This window comes from Neodiprion pinetum, chromosome 2 (genome assembly GCF_021155775.2).
Source record: "Neodiprion pinetum isolate iyNeoPine1 chromosome 2, iyNeoPine1.2, whole genome shotgun sequence".
Taxonomy (NCBI): Eukaryota; Metazoa; Arthropoda; class Insecta; order Hymenoptera; family Diprionidae; genus Neodiprion; species Neodiprion pinetum.
Genome location: NC_060233.1, coordinates 11886546 through 11908643, shown reverse-complemented (window position 1 = coordinate 11908643; position 22098 = coordinate 11886546). Strand labels below are relative to the sequence as shown.

The 22098-nt window shown below is 36.5% G+C and overlaps 3 protein-coding genes across 10 annotated transcripts; 1 reads left to right on the top strand and 2 right to left on the bottom strand.

Annotated features, from left to right (window-relative positions):
* Positions 1–764: 764 nt before the first annotated feature.
* On the bottom strand, positions 765–13599 carry LOC124212632 (WD repeat, SAM and U-box domain-containing protein 1). 3 transcript variants are annotated; one of them, XM_046612892.1, is made up of 19 exons: positions 13266–13599; positions 11953–12079; positions 10204–10375; positions 9926–10071; positions 7864–8090; positions 7457–7695; positions 7285–7375; positions 7038–7147; positions 6283–6425; positions 5919–6114; positions 4499–4644; positions 4170–4381; positions 3104–3399; positions 2840–2930; positions 2358–2452; positions 2103–2261; positions 1822–1966; positions 1639–1732; positions 765–1511 (listed from the first exon to the last, which is right to left on the bottom strand). In XM_046612892.1, the coding sequence occupies exons 2-19, from the start codon at positions 12060–12062 to the stop codon at positions 1457–1459; spliced, it is 2727 nt and encodes a 908-aa protein (XP_046468848.1). In that variant the 5' UTR covers positions 12063–12079; positions 13266–13599; the 3' UTR covers positions 765–1456. The 3 variants fall into 3 exon arrangements, with proteins under 3 accessions (XP_046468848.1, XP_046468846.1, XP_046468847.1); XM_046612890.1 differs by having other exon boundaries at positions 765–1732; XM_046612891.1 differs by having other exon boundaries at positions 765–1732; positions 13330–13599.
* Positions 13600–14812: 1213 nt separating this feature from the next.
* Positions 14813–19994, top strand: or (AP-3 complex subunit sigma-2 or). Of its 4 annotated transcripts, XM_046612908.2 has the most exons (4): positions 14823–14989; positions 15089–15362; positions 15578–15961; positions 18131–19994. In XM_046612908.2, exons 2-4 carry the CDS (start codon positions 15258–15260, stop codon positions 18251–18253), a joined length of 612 nt encoding a protein of 203 aa, XP_046468864.1. In that variant the 5' UTR covers positions 14823–14989; positions 15089–15257; the 3' UTR covers positions 18254–19994. The 4 variants fall into 4 exon arrangements, with proteins under 4 accessions (XP_046468869.1, XP_046468865.1, XP_046468864.1 ...); XM_046612913.2 differs by lacking the exon at positions 18131–19994 and adding an exon at positions 17368–17913 and having other exon boundaries at positions 14813–15362; XM_046612909.2 differs by lacking the exon at positions 18131–19994 and adding an exon at positions 17263–17913 and having other exon boundaries at positions 14814–15362.
* On the bottom strand, positions 15666–21723 carry LOC124212639 (GATA zinc finger domain-containing protein 1). 3 transcript variants are annotated; one of them, XM_046612904.2, is made up of 4 exons: positions 20897–21723; positions 19795–19997; positions 19424–19633; positions 15666–18518 (listed from the first exon to the last, which is right to left on the bottom strand). In XM_046612904.2, the coding sequence occupies exons 1-4, from the start codon at positions 21209–21211 to the stop codon at positions 18479–18481; spliced, it is 768 nt and encodes a 255-aa protein (XP_046468860.1). In that variant the 5' UTR covers positions 21212–21723; the 3' UTR covers positions 15666–18478. The 3 variants fall into 3 exon arrangements, with proteins under 3 accessions (XP_046468860.1, XP_046468861.1, XP_068989360.1); XM_046612905.2 differs by having other exon boundaries at positions 15666–18401; positions 20897–21722; XM_069133259.1 differs by having other exon boundaries at positions 15666–19633; positions 20897–21719.
* Between the last annotated feature and the right edge of the window lie 375 nt (positions 21724–22098).

Here is a 22098-nt window from a genome sequence, read left to right as displayed (position 1 = left end):
TTTCTGGATAGCTACAACATTTGGCCAGGGTTTAGGCTATATTTTCTTAGAACTAGATCAATAGTTTTATAGATGTAACAATACTTCTAATCCAAGTGGGAACGGAAGATCACACACTTATGCGAACTCTGACTATAGATACAGTTTAAAGACCTCGATCAGCTCTACAAAAAAGTCCGCGAGAGCATATATGTATATGGCTCTGTTTAATAGTTTTGCCACAAGAAGAGACGGACTGCTAGTTATACATATAGCTGTTATCTATATATAAGCTGAGTTCGGTATTTACATCTGATTCCTTTATTAAGTCGAAACGCACCGCGAGAAGAGAAGAACGCCTGAAAACGCACCCCGCAGAGAGAGAAAAAGCGTCGTGTTTCGAAGTAATCAAGGAATCATATGTAAATACCGAACGCACTAAAATAGAATTATAAATTTCAGTATGCAGTCTTGTATATGAGGAATTTGGGGAATCCATTGTAGAACCAGTTCGAAGGAAAGTTTCTAGAATTGAAGATTTCACTAACAATCGGTGTAGAATTGTCCAGGCAGACGTAGAAAAATAAGAATATCTTCGTCACGAGAAAAACTTACACTTGTCGCGCCAACTCAAAAAATGCTTTGGTGTGGTCTAGTCCGTTCTGCTATATTATGAGTAATGAAATGCTACGCTAGAACATGGGGAACAGATTGATTAAACATCGCTAGGAACACATTTCTGCAATTTTATTTTTATTAACAATATAATTGATTGACTAAACGTATAAATACCGTCTATAATTTTATTGAAAAATTCTTTAGGTCAATACAACTGCAGTTAACATATAAAGAACATCTCGATTTAATCGATGTTTTATCACAGAGATACAGACTTTAATATTTCGTGGTTTGAAAACACACGTTGAAAAAACGATCACTCGGTGTAAGTGAATATAGTGCAAAACAAGATCGAAATGTGTATACAGATATAGAGGTATAGTAATTATTTTACATTACCATACTAAACTCGTACGAAATATATTCTGCACTAGAATAGGATTAAATTATCCTCATTTCTCTACAATCTCAACAACAGTGTAGAATTATCCAAATGCGGATGATATCGGGCATGGTATGTTTTTCCAGTTTTCGTATAGATTCGTGAGGCAAGTAATATAGTGAAATGTGATCATCGAAATAAAGGTGGTAGATTATAAACGTTTTCTTGTTTACCTGTTTATCAATCCCCACTTGTAAGAGAATTGGGAAAAAATCGAGGAAATTGAGATTTTTTCTCGCCTCATTTATTCGTTCAATCTAACAGGCTGATTATGGTCGTCTTTACGGAGCCAATTATACAAAGCGCCTTTAATCTAATGGGTCCACTCTCAGCACATCTTTACTGTTTCCATCTGTTCATAAAATTGCGTGCACAGTGCTTCTTATATCATAAGTTGACAGTATACGGTAGACCACTCTATCCGTGATTTCTCAAGCAATTCTCGCATGTATCAAGTTGCATAACCGGAGAGCTAAATTATCGAACACAAACAATTATAAATGATCACTCTCCTGCTTCAAGCTCTATGTCACTCTTCTTTGTGGTCACCGAACAAAACAGAGCATATTTTATTCCTCAAGAAAACATTTGTAACAAACTTTGTATCGCGTAGCGGCGCATTTGTCATGGGGCTTGAATATTTCCCACTTAACAACCACTCGTTGATTGCAGCTCGCTCGTAAGTGAAACCATCTGAAAATTATGCAAATGAAAAATTATACGTCACACTGTCACACGTACTTCAGAACTGAAGCTGTGCTGTAATATGGACAATAGCAGACCTGAACATTGTACCGGTTCTCGCATAACTTCGTGTGTAATTGGGCATAAGAACTCGTGCGGTATCTCAATTTCCTCGGGAATGTTCCACGTATAGCTGTCCTCCCGTCTCAACCAGTATAATTGTTTGCCAAAGATTTCCATAGTCTGAAAAAATGTCAAACATAAGTCATACGAACGTTTAAAATTTATAATTAGAGGAGGTTGGGGGGGGGGGGGGGGGGGGCAGAATAAAAGTCATAACTTATTAAAATGAGCAAACAATGAGGGATGGAATGAATACCTCATCATCCTGAATTTGTAAGCCATCAACCAAAGTCTGTTCAGGCATCGTTAATAGGTGACGTCCACTCAGAGACGTGCCTTGAATTTTTTCGGCCAACTGGGGCAATTCGATTTCCCTGAACCATCTTGCTACTTCTTCGAATTTCCAGTCAGCCACCTAAAATTACCACCACTACATTTTACTATCTTTTCGGAATGAAAATGCACGAATGTATTTACAATTCATAAAACACTCACGAAATGAAATACTTACTCTTTTCTTCGCTTGCCTAAGTCTATCTGCGAGAATACTTTGCGACACCAATTGTTGAGGCAATTTCCATACTAGTACAGTCTTATCTAAGGCTCCTGCAAACATAACATCAAAATTTTTTGCGGATACCATAATCCAAAATATCGGAAAATGCCTTTTGACGAAGAAAAATAGAATACGATGACCGCCATCCGAGAATTAAATCGTATAAGCAATTTTTCAATGTATATTTCACTATAGGAACTTAACGTAATAGAAGAAAAGTGTAACCACTTCCACAAAATTTTCTACTTTAGCTGTGTTCCATATTTCAAATGTGCGATATGAATAGTCCTGACGGTGTCAAAATTTGCAGTAACGCTCTTTTGCCTGCTACTTATGGATCATGCGATACCCCATTTTGGATGCTGATATTTGGATGCTCCACAAACAAGCCCGATTTTTGTACACGCTACACAACATTGCATTGTTTTAGAACGTACCTGTAACAAACAGCGACGAATCTTGAGCAAAGGCACATGTGGTCACAAGGCTGTCGTGATTTTCTAGTACGTGCAGACAGACTCCTGAATACTAAAGAAACGCGACAATTATTCATAGTATCGTCTAGTCCTTTTTAAACTTACCGCTCTTCCAAGAGCGTAAGTTATTACAATCATTCCGAAATTAACATTTGAGTTCTCACTAGATCTCGATCACGTAGTTTACTTGAAATCATTCTACGGTGTGGCTCAAAAATCACTCACCACACTCCACAATCGGGCGGTTCGGTCGGTAGCAACGCTGCCTAGAATTTCCCCATTGATAGGTGAAAATCTCACGCTCATAACGTTACCACCATGTCCCGCCATCGACTTCCACAGCTTGTATGTTTGTCCCGTAGCGTTGCTTGTACTTATGGAAGTATATAACTCTTCTTCGCGGGATACAGGTACAGCATCGAGGTATATCGTGATATGCCATAACTTAACCAAAGAATCATTACCACAAGTTGCCAACAAGTAGGAATGACGATTGACGCCGCTTGGATCCGTCAGCGGCACTTTGTGAAAAGTTGTCAATCAATTAGCGTCTCAATCTGACAAACTTGATCACTCACTATAAACAGCTGCATTTAGGGTCAATCTTTTCTAGTGTCGAATTCAAGAGTTGCTTATTTAATACCAATTAATCTACCGAATCCTAATTGGCTAACGCGGTATGCCTAATTTGCATATACTACATTCGCTCTTGATTTCGACACTGATTCAAGAACGAAGAGACTATCTCAGTATGTACGCGATCTCTTTCCAATTAATTTTCAAAATACCCTTATAATTGCATGATAATAATAAATTATGCAACAAGTAGGTAAAATACGATTTTCTGTGGTAGTGTGCGTAAAATAATCCGATGTTAAGCACTGTTAATATTGCATGAAATGGCACCTTTCGATGCAGTGCGTAGAGTTGAATTATTTTACGCATACTGTGTCGAAAAAGCACTTATGAAAGTGAATATAACATTTTCATGCAGTCATCTATTCCGAATCCTCAAATCCGAAAAGGCGTTATCTGGTATCGAAAAAAATATTCCTCGAACTAATTCGTCTTTAATTATAAAGGCGGGTTTTTTCACATATTTTACTCTACGTTGACTTAATGTCTCAAAATAATAATGTAAAGGCTTGCACGATCTATTCTGTGCCTTGGAACAAGTAAAATTCCTCTGAAATGATCAGCTGATTGTCCATCGTGGCGCCTTATCTCCGAATAACGCTCGCATTAGGGATTCCAATTCTTTTATCATGCGCAGAAACGAATGAGAATTTACCTGCAGATGCTACAGGTTCTAAAACAGGACTAAAGTCAGAATCTTGTACCCCTAGATCATGTCCCTGTTCGCAAAAAATTAACGGACATTTCGTGTGCGTATTTATATCGTCAAATAGCCTCCATGTTCCTTCACTACATGCAGTCACCAAGTAGTTTGAGTCTGGGGTAAAGGCAATGGCGGTGATCGCGTCTGAGTGCCCTTCAAAAATCCTGAGGACATCAGGATTGTTATATATAAATGTTGGTTACGTACGGTCAACAGAATTTACTATTCAGTACGTTGAATAGCGGTTAGAAACATAAAATCAATTCAGATGTGATAATTACTGCATTTCTTCCATGGTATCCACATTCCATAATGTCGTTTTTTCGTCATCTCCTGCTGTAGCAATCATTTTCCCATTTGGAGACCATCGGCAAACGCGAATCCCCGGTCCAGAATTTATAAAATTCGCCTTTGCTCTACCCCCCGTCTGTACAAAATCAACATGATTTCTTACTTTAGTATATTAAAATCCTTAAACTGAGAGGCCGCCATCTAGCGGCAGTAAATATACGGCATCAACTGTCATGGCAGTCATATTTTAAAATAAAACTTGTTTTTAACCGCATATTTTATTTTAAATGGACTCAATTTCACGAAATGAAAGTCTAACAGCTTGCACGATATTTTCCATACTTTGATATTCGTAGAATTCGACTAAAACGGTCAGCTGATTACCATACCACTAACCATAGACGTAGAGCATAGACTAGGCACTCCCTGTACTTCTTAAGGTAACGCTAACAGTGAGAGAGAAGGAAACACTCGTAGGCAATGCCTGTCTCTTGCTAAACATTTGATTGGTCGTTTGTCAATGGCTCAGTAATGTATCACCGTTGAGTGAACCCCCGACTGTCCGTATAATGTAGATTGTAGTCGTATACGACCACTGATTGAAGTGAATACGAAGACAATTATTTAGAAACCAATGCAATACATGTTGCCAGAGTTTATAACTGCGAGGAGACGAAAAATCTCGAAGATCGTTTCATAAGCAAATGGAATGTCACAACGTGAGGTTTAATTATTGTATTCAAACACATTAACAATAACAATTAATTGATGTAACGAACAGAAGAAAGGAACTGGTGTTCGATAAGATAAATATAATAAGAAAAATTCTCTTCAACACTCAATGTCTTTTTTCTATCCACTTTCGAGAAGAAAATTTCAAATGGTCGCTTAATATAACAGTTACGTTTCTGGTTAAAAAGAAAACGATATCGACCATGTGCGTTTCTATCTTATTTTACGGACCGAGCGATTTTCGGCCCGCATGCGCAGTTCATACTCTATTTATATGCCATTAACGTCCCCGTATCGCTGTAGACAGGGCTCGCTACTAATGTGCGGAGAGCGTGGAGAACAACACACCAGAAAGTTTTGGTGACAGAAGAACACTTTCGAAAATTGATACCATACGTACGTTTGCGACCTAATTACGAATAATATGCGTTATACAATATTATACCTCGTTATATCAGCCTCGCTTTCCCTGTGTAGCTTTGCTACTTAACGCCGACACTCGAAATTCATAGATGTTGCCGACTCTATCCCTAGCTACATCCAAATTATAGATCCCCACAATCTAGCTATCATTTGAAAAGAGAACTGTATATCTCCATGTTTGTTCTCCAAAAGAAACTGCAGCGTAAGGGATACACAGCCGTTTATCTAATACTAATAAAAAATTAACGTTGGTACCTCTGCATCCCACACGATTGTTGTACCGTCCAAGGAGCAGGAAGCGAGCATAGTGCCACATGGGCTAAACTCCACGTGATTTACGCTGTACTTGTGACCTTCTAACGGGCCGAAGCTTTTCTCCTCAAACTTCACCTCGCCGCTGTAAGTTTCGTCATCAATTTCGACAGCTTCCCAGATACGAACAGATTTGTCCCTGAACATGGATACCAATTATTAGGAGCGAAGACTACACTATCATGAATGGTCCATAACACATTAGCACTTCTTTTTTACTTCCGTAATACAAACTTGCGACACTGAAGAATTATGTTGTAAAATGTATGTGCAGTACATATTTTCCTCAGTTATCTGTTTCACTTACCCTGACCCAGACGCCATCAGGGTGTTTCCATGAAAGGCAACGGTATTAACTGCCCCGCCATGATCATCGATTTTTTGTATCAGGCTAACTTTGTTGTCAGTGCACTCGGCTTGTTTTACGACTTCGTGCTCTCCCAAAACGATCTGTAATTGCACTTTCATTTACAATTATACTAATTTAGTAATTAGCTTAGTCCTGTATTCAAATTGTCGAACTTAGAAGACGCCCTCTGATGGCAGTAAATATACTGCACTAATTGGCGTGACATTCGACCGTATTTAATTATTAAAGTGATTTTTACCGCATATTTTACTTTTAATTAATTTGTAACAAAATTGCAGTCCAACAGATTGCACACTGTTCTCCGTGCCTTAATATTTGCTAAATTAGCACAAAACAATCAACCGATAATACACAATGCGATTGAATATTAAATTCCAAACACAACAGTTAGTTTGGTTGTCTATTATTCTTTTTTGAAAATATGAGGAGAAAAAAATCGCTAATTTTCCTGCTTGCACACATTCAGCACTGCAAGAATGGGTTCATTGTACAGCAAATGGACGCTTGTATTAAGAAATATTTACATATCAATTCATCGCGCTATTATTAGCTTATTCCACTTTCTATCACAAATTGTTATCAATCTTCTACCGAGGGAAAACAAATGAGCGTTGGTGCAATTACATTGTCATTGAAATTCATGATGAAAGTGTGTCTGATGATTCGATGAGTTTCAAGATTTGATTACGTACCTCACCGGCATAAGTATAATGCTTTTTGGGGCTACAACGTCTCACAAGATCAGAGTCAAGGCTCAAATTCCCATTTAAATGCCAAACGATAACGGACTTGTCGTTGGATCCTGCGATATAAGAAAGAAATTTTTCAGGATTACTTCTAGTCAGCTCAATAGAAAATCCAATATTTCTGATGGGTGCTGATTTATTCGTGTTTATACATAAATAAAATAAGTGCACTAACAAAATGAACCAGGCTTACCCGTAGCGAGCAAATTACCATCCCTGGAAAAGGCACAGCAAGCAACGTATCTTTTGTGGCCTTCAAGAACCGCGAGTATTTTTCCAGTCCTCTGAAACAGTGTGTACATAACAGAGTTTGCGTTTCTGGCACTGATAATTAGCGGGTTGTACAGGATATTAAAAAAACTTACTGTTTCCCAAATAACCGACGTCTTATCCAACCCACTGCTGACTATATAAGAACCATTCGAATTGAACCGAACGCACATTAAAGCACTGCTATGCTTTTCCATAGTTCTACACAAATTTATCGACGCGATCGACGGATGCATCTCGCATTTATTTTGCACCACAACCACCTCCCATAACTTAACCGTATGATCATTTCCACATGTTACCAAATGATACAACTTTTTGAACGGTTCGTTATCTGCAAAATCGAAAGTTGATGTGCAAATGGTTGAACAATGTTGGTAGAAACACATAATGAAAATTATTAAGCGTTCCGATAAGAACATTTTAAAAACACCGAGAATTGGCATCATCTTGGAACTTGCAAAGATATTTTACAAACGTATATGGATTACGATTAACTTACCCCTCACCTCTTGATAAGCTGAGAAATCGCAAGAAACGACACCTAAATCATGCGCATCGTCTACGGAACTAAGGGCGGATATAACTTGATTGTCCGAGGTACAAGTATCGCTCAATTCGGCCGAAGAAAATAACTTCAGAACACCAAATGTGCAGGACGTCACGAGCCAACAGGAATCAGGCGAGAAACACACGCTTTGAACAGCTCCTTCATGTTGCTGGAACGAGCTACAAAGACGAGACCAAATTTTTGTGAAGCCTTTTTTACAATCTTTACCGAATTGTTCTTAGGCTCGACTCTTGAGCTCTCACATATTATACTCATCGTCAGCACGTTTCAATAAATCCCTAACAATAATGTATAATTTACAAATTTGTAATTAATTATTGATTATAAGTTCACCACATTGTAGAGTAGTATAATTGGCGATCGAATATGTTTCATTAATAAGAATAATCCACGGGCATCATATCAGACTTATATATTACTTGGTTAGCATCAGGTATGTGGATCAATAGTTGAGTCCTCAGAATGAATACACCACTTGACTTAGTGTTTTTAACGCATGATTGGCTGCAATCACAACCGTATCGTACGTGTTTGATTCTTCAATATTTTTCCACAACAAGATGTTATATTTAGAATACATCATTTGCCAGAGTGCCATTTTGCCATTTGCTTCAACACTGTGTACGCGAGTGTATGGTGGGTATATAACATATGCACGCACGACTAGGAATTGTTTCGGCGATCAGTGTTGGCCGTAACAACGACAAGGGGTCATCCGTAAATTACGTCACACAAATTTCATAGTTACTGCCCCTCCCCCTATTGTGGCATCACTAAAATGGTACTTCCTTCTAATATTATCTTTATACTTTTTAAAATTTTCAAAAATAGTAACAATGTGTACGTCCTCAGACAATAGATAGCTACTCAAAATAAATAGAAAACAAAAAACACATATACTTATATCGCTGTTGGTTAAAAAAAAAAAATCATCCTATGTCCTTGGATTTTCAAACCATTCCTTTACATCATTCATTACCGGTATAGCACTCACTTCGTTACCTTCTTGGATGGCGATCAACATCTTCGTCCAACCACAGAGCATCCTCGACATTATTTATCAGAGTTTTATATAATTTGTTTATTTTGAATGACAAAAAAATAACAGAACTAAAAAAAATATCATAAAGAAGCGACAGTAAACGTCGAATGTAGTCGTTATCGGTCTTTTGGTGCATGAATATAAAGACGGCCGACAAGTCGGTGCGCAAATATTTTGAATAAATTATATGTAAATACAAAAAGTAACATTCTCATATAACAACGGTCATTTCACCCGTGGTGATATTCGGTTGTATTAATATTTTAGATGAAATGTGACGTCCTGCAGCTTTTGACCCCCCCCCTGGCGCGTCGAGTCACCATTTGTGGACCCCTCCCTCGCCCTTTGCGTGTGACGTAATTAATGGATGACCTCCAAGCGCGAAAGTACACCTATATATATACATAATCCATAACGTGGGTACGTCAATTAAGGACACCAGCAGTATTTACCTGCTATTGGAATGTTAAATATCAATACTATCTGCTGGTAGCCCTGTCGTAAATTGTTGTGGAAAACTTCAAAAAATTTCTATAAATTTACTTGGAACACAAATTTCCGATAATTTTTTACTATAACATAAGAATCTCTGACAAATTCTACGAATATTGACAAATTTGGTAGAAATATTTAGTGATTCCTAATATATTTCATTTAATTATAATAAAAATGTACTGTATTTCACTCTCTGCCAATTCAATAGCACACAAGAACAGTGTAACCGATCGCACAAAGTTTTCCTGTCCCTTCATATTCGTATAATTTAGTTAAAATCGAGTCCGAAAAGTTCTGCTGATAACCCGATCTGACGCCATATTTTTTTATAGTCACGGCCACATTCTTAATGAACACACAGTTAAAAGACTATTTTGAGCGTTAGCGTACGGATTTTTTTAAAGTCATTTTTCATGAGAATAAGGGGCTTATGATCGAAAAAAACTTGCAAATTACCGAATCAAATTTCGATGCACCAAATCCCAAACACAGACTTGGCCACTGTCGCCAGCGGTAACGAGCAGAGTTGAGTCAGGTGAGAATCTGCAGGCTCTAACAGCTTCGCCGCCAGCTTGAACCATCGTGTGTATCCTGGCCCCCGACTGTTGTTGTGCACCGGTATAATTATTAGTAATATTACTACAGATCATCGCCATGGAACCTTAGACGGCTTCTATCAACTCTCTTTATTTCGTAACGCACTGAGAATAGTGAAGGTAGAGAAAAAAACATACCCTCAAATTCCAGAGGTGCGTCGTTCCATCTATGCTGGCCGAAGCCAGCATTGTAGACTGAGGACTGACTTTAACGGAAGTTACTCCGTATTTATGACCCATCAAAGGCGAATAGGAGGCCTCCACATACCCTAAACCCTTTTGCCATTCCCATACTCGAACTCGTTTGTCTCTATTAGGTACAGGGGTAGAAAATAGATAAAATAGTTAATAATCGTTGATGCCTTGAATCTTATTGCAAGCGTACGAGACTCCTACACAACTATTGCAGTAACACACAGGGTGTGCCATTTTAACTTGCACAGTTGAATAACTCAAAAGATTACAAACGAATCAAGAAATGTTTCAAATAAAAGTTGTTGGGTATTGAAGGCCTGACTCAACTATGACCTTCGCTTTAGCATTGACCTTCATTTTTAAGGTTATTTGAAGGTCAAATTGTTAGTTTTAAAAATGAAAACCTCTATTTTTGACCTGAGATACCGAAAGAGTATGAAACTCTACGTCCAGATAGGTATCCATGTTAGGGGTGAAAATGACCTCTAGGGGTCATTTAACGGTTAAATTTCCGCTTGGTGCAGGAAAGCTGGTAAATCGTAATATTGCTGTTTGGGTCAAGGAATGCCATACATCGGTGACCTTGACCAACGATATGTATTTTTTCTATAGGTCGAAATGGCCCTAAAGGTCAAATTAATGCATTAAATGAAGCATTGCATGACTCGGCCACTTAAAACACAAGTCTGTACAGAGTCAAAGATTTATTAATCAGGAGATCCCTTCACCGCGATGCTTACTCGCGTATATTTTCATGCTACGTGTAATCACCCCCGGAGCCGACGGGAGAACGTAGCTAGGAGCTTTTCCAGCTCCATTTGTCAAAATTTGACCTTTAAATGACCCGTAGAGTTCACATTGACGCATAACATGTACCTATCTGAACGTAGAATTTTCTCTCCCTTTCCGCTCTTTCGGAACCCGAAGTCTAAAATAGAGGTTTTCACTTGAAAAACACACGTTGACTTTCAAATAACCTTAAAAATCGAGGTCAATGCCAAAGGAAAGGTCATAGTTGTTACCTAACAACTTTTTTTTGAAACATTTTTTTATTAGCATGTAATTTTTTGGGTTATTCAGTTGTGTAAGTTAAAATGGGACACCCTGTATGTTAAATATTTGCAATATAGTAAGATACTTGCAAATTGTTTCGGTCAAAAATTATAACTACACTATGGAAGTATGAGATTAGAGGAGTTCATCTCCAAGAATATAATTTCACTGTTAATTGGTATGCCAAATATGGAAAAATCACATTTAGTGGTAGAAAATGCACAATGCCTAAACACCCGGTATTTAATTCTAAAAGTCACTTCAGTATATTCCATACCACTTGGAGAGTAGTAGTAATTTTTTATAAGGATCATCAACTGCATGCGCCACATTATAAAGCACAGCAAATTATACTTCTGAAAGTTTGGTTATGACGAAAAAAATCACATTTTATCCTAAATGCCGGTCGTAGTCGATTCGTTAACTTTTTTTACATAACGGTAGAAAGAAGTGCATCTTAATCTGTTGAATTCTTTAGTATACTTTTGACTACGAACCGCAGTAGCTGTTCATAGGAAATTAGAACAGGTCAAATGGTAACTGGCTGAAGGAAAACGCGTTCGTTCAATTTAGATGGCTTGGAAAATGTATTCAAAAGATTTACTTCGAGTAGAAATAAAATTTGAATGAATTATTTACCCAGAAGCTGTGACTAGTATGCAATCGCCTGCAAAGTCAACACTGTTTACATCACTTGTATGAACTTTGAGAGTTTGTAGGACTTGGACATCTGTTGCGAAAGCTGTCATATCTTTCGCCCTTTAGTCTGTTCACAAGAGAAAAACATATATATGTCACCACCAATCATGAAAACCAATATGCCCTATTAAATTTCCATTGTGCCACTGTAGGCACTTGATGTGATATGAGTGAATAATACTTGTGAGTATTCATTTATAATTCGATATCGGAATATATTCATCGCGGTAGGAAATCATAACAACCTTGCGTTCTAGATATAATCAGTATAACGATAGTAAAATTGTTTTCTCGCAGACTCTTTAACAACAGATAAAGCACACATATAATATAAAAAAATATCATACAGTAAACATGGGCACAAAATTTATGAAAAATATTGCAAGACCTGTTCAAGGGTTTCGATTAGATGTATGATAATCATTTCTTGTTATACTTTTTACCTAGTTCCACCTTGCAAACTGCTTTATTCATGTACCAATTCATCATTTATTCAAAGCTATCACAGTTGTATGCTCTGGATTTGAATAGTAATGGGAAAGGCGAAAGAAAAATCCGAATGACGTGTAGCTTACTATTGATTCTACGTGCATTAGCAAAGGTCGTAAGGAGCGAATACAATAGCGTCACACGTGCAAGTATATATTTACAATTCAATAATTATGAATTTTGTTCTCAAAAATTGAATGGCAAATTTTTTCGAATCTCTTGAATTTGGATGACTTTTCTATTACTTACAAATTCACGAACTTTTTCAAAGTGGATTCGGAAATGTTCGTTCGCTAACAAGGTGGGATTGAGAAAAAAACCAAGATCCATTCGATATTTATATTCGTCTGTCCGATAATATAATTCGATTCAAATATTTATCTACGGATAGAAATGAGTCAGTTGCAATTATTTGGATATTCGAGTGCTATTGGAATATAATGCTTCATATTTTTATTGAAAAGCACCCTAGATTTTTTTATATGAAATAGGGTCTCTATTTTATCAACTGTACTTAATACAATCAAAAAATAAATTATCGCCCTTAAAGTCATTTGGAAAATGTTCAAAATTCAAAATTACACAGGGTAAAGTTAATTAATAGATTGTACAATATCATGAAGATGCAAAGAATACTGTGATCACGAGGTGCAAAAGTAATTCGGGTTTTCGAAGAATATGTATACATTCAAAGTGTCGTTCGTACTGTACAGCTAATATAAATAAATAGAGAAACACGTGTCCAATTATGATATAATACTCACCTAATAAAGGCACATAATTTTTGAGAATATCTTTGAAATACTTTCGAACTAAAATGAGGTTCACCTTGAATTTCAAATTCTGCGCTTTAAGGCTGTATTCAAAGCGTGTAATTTTCAACATACATGACTATTCGACACATTCTACTTCACTTGTTTATCCGGTAAAAACTAACTTCATTGAAAGAATTTTCACTATGAATGATTATTAATAATTATGATTTAAGTAGTCAATTGTGGTCTGCTGTAAGGATTTTTATAAACATTTGGACGGAAAGGTACAGCGAAAGCTTGAGAAACAACATTCCCCAAAGAGTACACTTATCGTTCTGAACGTGGAACGCATGTCTGGCGATGAATCGATATTTTGATATAGTCCGGCGGTTTATAAGAACGCGTAAATATATATATTTACAAACTACGTTTCAGTCGCCTTTACATTACGTGTCGCCAATATGTGAATAATCATTTAAATAATCCCTAACGCCCAATTATAATTGTAATATCAGACAGAATATTAATAATAATAACTTTTGGTTATCACGTTTCTAACTGTTTAATGTTATTTCCTAATCACTCACACATGTCTATGAAAACCTGCCATGAAGTAAATGATTATAAATTAATTTTTTGTACAATACGTGGCAAATGATTGCCATCTTATATTTTTCTATTTTCCTTCATTACTTTTGATTAATCCATGTCATAGTGGAATCGTGGAAACGGAAAGACCTGTGAATTAATTAAAGTAGAATAATACTCATTTTGAATATTTCCTTTTTTTTATATTCACCTACTTCTCATACTGTCATGAAAAATTACAAATCCTTACTTGCGTAAACAATTCACCAATGTAATATTTTTATTCTATTATCTAACGGTAAAACTAGCGTTACAAAAATTATTTTTCGAAATCTGTAATCAATTATGCCCAATATTAGTATCATAAACCAAAAATTCACACTTAATATTGTTTATGCGTATCATATAGTTGCTAAAACGAATCTAAAATACACGAACTACTAGTTCCACGTGTTGAACATTTCGAAATGATTCATCTACAAAATTAGTCTTCCATTACTTCAGTAGCCCTTTTTGGAAACCGAGTCTCGTAAAGAATAAATTAAAAAATAAAGAAACTTTCCATAACTGGTTAAATATCCTATCAAAAGCGGCACGCGGCAATATTGGGGCAAATTTGAAACAATTGTAGTGTGTTGCCAATTCATCAGGCGCATTTTGCGGGACGCGCTGATGTTATTAACAAAGTCCCTAGAAGTTGATTGTACTAATTTTTCTCCTGAGTAGGTTCCGTTAGCAATGGAGGACTTCAGCCTGTAGCATGTCGCCTACAAACTTAAAAATAACACCTGCGTCGTTGAGTTATAATGTTAATTCGTCGGTACGATGTGAAATTTAGATACTGCAACTACCTGCCCCATCGCTCCTGTTATCGACGAACTTCAAAATGTCCCACTTAGCTGGCTATCTCTAGCAATCTTTAGTCAATGTCCAATGCAACTTCATAGACAAGGTCTTACATACAGGCCTGGAAACTCCTATATTGGGAGCACACGATTATGTGCGTCGTTTAGGAGGGCCAAGTTTCGGTTTTAGCGGGACCACTAGTTGTCGCTGTGGTTCTAATACTACGGCATACATAACCTCAATATTGATTTAAACCGCGTATGGCGACTAGTGCTGTTTTTTGTCTGAACCACTCAAATGTATGTATTTCGGTGCTGAACCACATACGTGGTCTTACATACGAACCCCCCGTCCGTGCCAGTGGCGCGACTATTGAACTACTAACGTGTTTTCCATAGGCGACCTACCCCTACCACTGAAGGTTCCAGAACTGTTTATAGCGTGTTCAATGGTTAGCGGACGAGCGGCGTTTTAAAAATGGCGACAGTTGCCAGAATTCAGTGTAACCTTAAAACAGTGATGTCACGTTAATATAATCCATGTATATACCAACGTAATAACAATTTTATGCATTCTGTTTCTATACAAACAAGTGGCTTCAAAATGATTAAGGCAATTTTAGTGTTCAACAATCATGGCAAACCCAGACTGTCAAAATTTTATCAGTACTTTGTGAGTATTTGGTAATAAACGTTTGCATCCTCCAAAATTTGACATCTGTCAGTATCAAGTATGATTCTTTCTAATAACTGAAATTCATGTATACGATTTCATATCGTGAAATGAAGTTATCGGAAAGTATGACAGACAGCGCGAGGGAGGAACGGAAAAATATTTCACCTTTAAATTGAAAACTTTACATTTCAATATCACTTTGTTCTCTTCAGAACGAGGACATGCAACAACAAATCATCAAAGAGACGTTCCAACTCGTGTCAAAACGAGACGATAACGTCTGTAATTTTTTGGAAGGAGGCAGCCTAATCGGGGGTTCGGATTACAAACTGATATACCGACACTACGCGACTTTGTACTTTGTTTTCTGCGTCGACAGTTCCGAATCTGAATTGGGAATCCTGGATCTGATACAAGTGTTTGTTGAAACACTGGACAAATGCTTTGAGAACGTCTGTGAATTGGACCTTATTTTTCATGTGGATAAAGTTCATTACATATTGAATGAACTAGTGATGGGTGGCATGGTACTCGAAACAAACATGACTGAAATCCTTAGTCGAATCGAAGACCAAAACAAGCTAGAAAAACAAGAGGTGAGGAGTTCTGTTATTTCATTATTGCATTTTTCTCTTTTCCATTTACTAAACGTTCCTCACAGTATACCAGTTTAGCAAACATCCTTCAATTTTTCTTACATTAGATTGTAACTGTTAAAATTTTTAAGTTTTGAACATGACTAATCATCTTAAAAATGCATGGGCTCTACCATCTCAATCAAAAATTAAGAAATGAGAAGGTACCATTTAAAAAATCTCTAGTAATTTTGTTTGTTCCAATGATAGTGAACTCGAATAAAATAACATCCCTATTATGTGATAGAAATGATTTTGCAAATTCGTATTACCCAAGTTAAGGAATCAGCAATTTGACAGGTTTTATCGTTAGTATGTTAGAAATTATAAAACTTGACTGTTTTTTTTATTCCATTCTAATGTTCGTCGACTTTTTTTTTTCACCTCAGAGATAGATCTCCAGAAATCACACAAAAAAACAAATTAAAAACGACTATCTCCAGAGTGAATTAAATAGATTAGTGTAAGCATGGAGCAACAGATGTCGGGCGATAATTGAATTTGTGCATTTTAATGGTACCATAATGTAAGATTTCTTGAATGTCTTCCAGACAAATTATTGTGGCCTGATCAGCTAGCAAAATGAGTCCAGAAATTACAATCTGGTATAAAATACCAGAGTTTAAGGGAGAACATTCTAAATACAAATCCTTCTCTCAAATTGTAGACATGCTCGCTGTTGTTATTCGAATTTGCTCAGATTTGTTTCTAATACACAGTAAGAATATTGTTTTTTCTGTTCACTAACATTGACACAAATAACATTACCAAAAATTTTTCACACAGTTTTTTTTTTCTTCCTCTCATTTTTGATTAAAACTGTACGGCCTAATTGTTCTTAACTTTAACATATCCAATCAAACCCACAGAGCTAGGGTAGTCAGCTGCTGACGGAAAATCCAGCAACACCTACGGGACTCACATTTTTATCTGTCAAAAATTGTCTCTATCAATTAAAGCAATTTCCATATTATCCATTAATAAAAAATATTTTAGACTTCAGACGATTAAAATGAAAAAAATGCAGTTTGATACTCGAGGACACCATCAAATATTGGAAAATTTTCTTATCACAAACTGAAACCTAAAGCTTGTTTTCATGTGTTCTTCATTGCATGGTTGACAAATCTAAATACATATTCTGGAATTCGATAAAGGTGTACCTTCTTTGGATGCATAAAATTTCTCAGTCCTGTGTAAACAATTTGAGCAAAACAGAAATAGTTCAATTATATTATTTTTTGTATTTATTTTGTTTTTAGTGTTCTTTTCTTTTCAACACTGCCTACACGCCAACAATTGCTCCTGAACATGTTCTTGTAGTTATGGCTTTTTACACGAGTGAACTGACTCAAACTCAATTTTAGGGGGCTTACAAATCAGTGCGATCTTACTCACCTCGTCCGATTGTCCTTCTGGGACCTCCTCCCTAAAAGTCAAATAGTAATAAGATTTGTTTGTTTTGATTTTAATATCATTCCGGCTAAATATGTGAGGTGAACATTCCTATTTCGTCTGTGATCTATTTTTTTTTTTCTTTCATACTTCAATGATACGCATCGGTTTTTTACATAATTATACATTTACATATAGTTGAATTTTCATGTAATATTGTGTATGATATTTTGCATGAATTTTGTAACGTATGATTTATTTCAAAAGAACTAGTGCCTTACAATTAGTAAAAATGTATCTAGCAATAACGTGAATAAAATGTAAACCATATATTTGCATCTATCTCCCTAATTAATCCTCTACTACTCTTTTTATGTACCTATCAAAATTTTCGATTGTCAATCACTTCTTTAGTCTTCTTCTTACACTATTATCAATATTATTAGTGAATTTGTATAATATGCATAATTAAAACAAATTACCTGAACAAAATATTTCATACATTACAAACTTGTCATTGCTGGTTGAACACTTCCATGTTAATGCAATGAGATCAATTCAGAACAATATTTTCCATGCTCAAATCAATCTAAATTGTAAGAGTTTGATATTCGATTATACAAAATATCATCGTTATACATTTGGACAAAAATATGAGCATATTCAAAGGTAAATGTCCCAGCGATTACGCTGATAAATCTACCTGATTAATTGATGAATTATTTTTCCTGGCAGGCGGGAATAACGGCAGCTCCAGCTCGGGCTGTATCAGCAGTGAAAAATATGAATATACCGCAGCAGTTAAAAGACATGAAACTACCCGACCTGCCACAGGCAATAAAGGACCTCAAGTTCTGACCGGCGGTTACATCGCTTTTGCCTAGTTGACTAGATAATCCTTCAGCTGAGGTTGTTTCCTCTGTCCAGTTAACGGCGTCTCTTTCCACTGGCCAAACAGATGAAAATGCCCGGATGCTCCCAGCGGTGTCAAACCAGGTTTCTTGCTCTGCGTTCCATCGTTATCAAGGATAAAAATGAGACGTTTCTTTCTTTCGGTTCTAACAAGGATACTAGGCCTCTGAATCACGGATTCTGCTCAAGCTTGTCAGTATGTTTCCTTGGCCTAAAATATAGAGCCTTGTAACATATAGTGTATTATAACAGGCCTTGCTTTAATCCGGTTACAATTGATTATATGAGCAATTTGCTCAGTGAAATGCTGTAATAAACGAAACCTGTTGATGAAGTTGTAATGATAGGATCTCATTGATTCAAGTGTCAACGAATATATGAACTCAGAGCAATATGAAGTGACTGCGAATTTTCTAATATCTGATATATTGTAAATTACGTGAAAGAAGGCCAAGTAGATGAAACTAAACCTTTGGAGTTCTATATTTTGGGTATAAGGAACACCCCTAGAAGTTTTAGTGGAATCCGTGATTCAAAGAGCTAATAATTTTCTTTAACATGTCAATATCCATCGCGTTTGCCAATGAGAGAATTATTCACCTAAATTTTCATTCCACGTCGGCAATATAATGTTCAGTGAATATTTTTCACTCACCATTATTAGTATTTTATAGTGCCTAGCTATCTGCTAGTATTAGGGGCAATATTGTACAGCAAATCAATGCATAAATAAATTATGTACGCATTATCGTAAACGATATTTGATATAAATAAGCGTCCTCGTTTATGAGTCACCGATAATTGATATCAACGGTTGAATGAAATATGAAAATCAGTTTTGGCCAATTTATCACTTTCGCTAGTAAAGTTATGAAATCTTTATATAATAATAAAATATAATATATCAAACAGATAAGTGTAAAGCTGTATAATTAATGATGACGATGATGACGATAAAAGTTATATCAAAGTTTCAAATAAATATTTTTTATTGAGCATTTATTAATGTGAAGGTTTATTTTTTACTATGAGCCAACTTTCTTCATTCGTTTGAAATCCGTCTCCCTTAATAGGAAAATTAAATAAATTTAATAAAAAATATACATGAAATATTACTTTTTACGGACACTGATTTCGTGTTTCAAAGATGTCCATACGAAACCAGCCCCGGTCTCCGTCAACGGTGGCGGATACGGAGAATTTTTCAATTTGTAGTAATCGGATGGTGCATGCATCACGAATTCCATGCACTCCAGTTTTCTTGGCAAGTCCTCCTCAGGTCCGATTAGGTACGTCTCGGGATAAAATCCATGTTCTGGCGGAGGGCTTTACCAGTTTTTGTACAAGAAAAATGTTCACTCTTTTACATCTCACTTGTTGACAACTTTGTAACATATACAATAAATTCGAATTCTTTCCTATCAACTGGTATTCTTGTTACATATAAAAATGTATTGTGGCATAAATACTTGAAGATAATATTTTACCTAGCAGTTGTTGGGATCAGCCAAGTCACTGCTGCGCTTTTCTCACAATATTGATCCGTCAGCAGCCCTCGTATTTGAGCGTAGTAAATACCGCCATCAATGTCTTGCATGGACACTATATCTCCAACTTGAATGTAAGAACCTTTATAAAAGACGTAGTCACTGGTGACTGGCGTCGCAACAGCTGCAGGAGCTTTGATTGGCTACAGTAAGCAGAAATCAGTCATTGTAACTATTGACCATTGTTAAAATTGATCTGCCGATTCATCTAAATATGACCGTCAACGGTTTTTATGTGTCAAGGTGTTTAAAGTAGCACCGATTGAATTTTTTTCGTGCCTCAAAAACCGCACTTGAGCGAAAATTTTTCTCAGAAATCTTTCAAAATTTATATAAATTTATTCAGAATATTAATTATTATGACAGGTCCTGAAAAATCTGTCGCAAATTTTAGTAGTGTTAAGAAATTTCGAAATAGAAAAACTTCAACTTGTATGCAGAATATTTGAGATTTATGGAAAAACCTGAGAGGGAGATAACAAGGCAGGTAATGGGAGATATTACGGGAACATTTTGGTGAATTTTTAGACATTTTTGAGGATTTCTAGGTATATTTGCAAACAATGAAGGAATTTGGAAATTTTTGGGATCAGCTTGGAGATATTGCAAGGCAATGTTGCAAGGAAACGTATGGGGAGTTGTAGGAAATGGAGATGTGTTGTGCACAATTTCAACAGTGATTTAACCCCTCAGAAAAACCATATTTTTAGAAAATTTCTGTGAAGAATTATTATGATTCTAGTTTTATTGAAAATATTCTTTCGCATATATGTAGACTTTTTCGACTGTATTTCAAAAAATTTAACTTCAAAAGTTTCCAAGTTTCCTAAAGGTTCACAACTCCTTTAAGATACTCATACCAGTTTTCCAAAACCTGATTTTGTCAGGAACATATATAGAAACGCGAAAAATAAAATTTTTCAGATTTTTGATGCAAAATGGAGTTCTCGAAAAATGTGACTTTTCTGCTCACAAGCAATAGAAACTTTACGGGAAACGTTTATTTCGATTCCCTTTTCGAGTCATAATATTTAAAACTTACTGTCTTTTTAAAAATATGTCGGCGTCCTTTACCCTTAGGCAAAACTTTCAGCTGTGTAACGGGTTTGCTTTTGAGGTACCTTGTCACTCTCGTGCTCTTCCGAGGCTGCAGTTTAGTGTCATTCGACTCATTTTTCACAGTGGCATTGACATTGTTCGATGAATTATTGCTAGCTTTGTCATCATCGTCAATTGCATTTCCACAACGGTCAGATTCGGAACAATTATTACAGATATTACCGGCATCCGTGCTGTGCCATAAAATACTGTCTGTACTTTCGCATTTTGTGCACTTCGGCTTCACTCCTAGCGGCATTTTTTTCTTTATTTACATCTACGCTGGATAGATTTACACTTACATTTCTCGCCTTGCGGTGCTTTCCTTACAATTAGTGTTTTCGTAAACACAATAGCGGTACACGCACTGATCCTACACAGATTCACTACGCAGGCTGGGCTTCATCGCCACGCGATAGATTTGAGCGAAGTGCACTTTAAATATGATACAAAGTATATCATTGGATATGTTCCTTTTTTACTGCCAGTACGCAGCGCTGCAAACACGGTCCAATATACGGCCACAGCACACTGCCAAACTCTTATGACGTCACAGACCTGCCCGCTTGAGGACGTAATACGTGCTGTGCAGACTGGCTGCTGTGTTTTGTGGAATTGCTACAGTCACGATAAGGACCATAGACTTAAAGAGATAGACTGCGCGGTCTGTGCACCGAGCTGAAGCGGTATTTAGAAAGAGAGAGCAATACCTAAAGCTGGACCTCTCACTTTAATCGGTGACGAGAAAACAAGTGGATGTCGCGGTAGGATAATATTTCTACTTCGACGGTGCAGAGCATGCGCAGTAACTAATAAAAAGAGACTGGTGGTCTCATTGATTGTAATTTGAGCTATCTCTGTCTTCGGAACCCCCACGACTGCAGTGCGCGTTCCAGTAGTTCACCGATACTAACACCGGAATTATAGAACTGATCATCCTCCTATCCTCTAGTCTTTCTGACTTACGATTAGGTTTAGACATATATACAGAGAATTACGAAATTCTGGCCATCACGACATATTTTATGCATTGAAGATTGGAATTTTGGCTGTGTGCGCAGTTAAGGGGGTAATATAGTCTGGCTTTACCGACTGAGTAAAATGTTGGGCACTTTTACTATGTGCAATGCCGAACAAAACTATCTG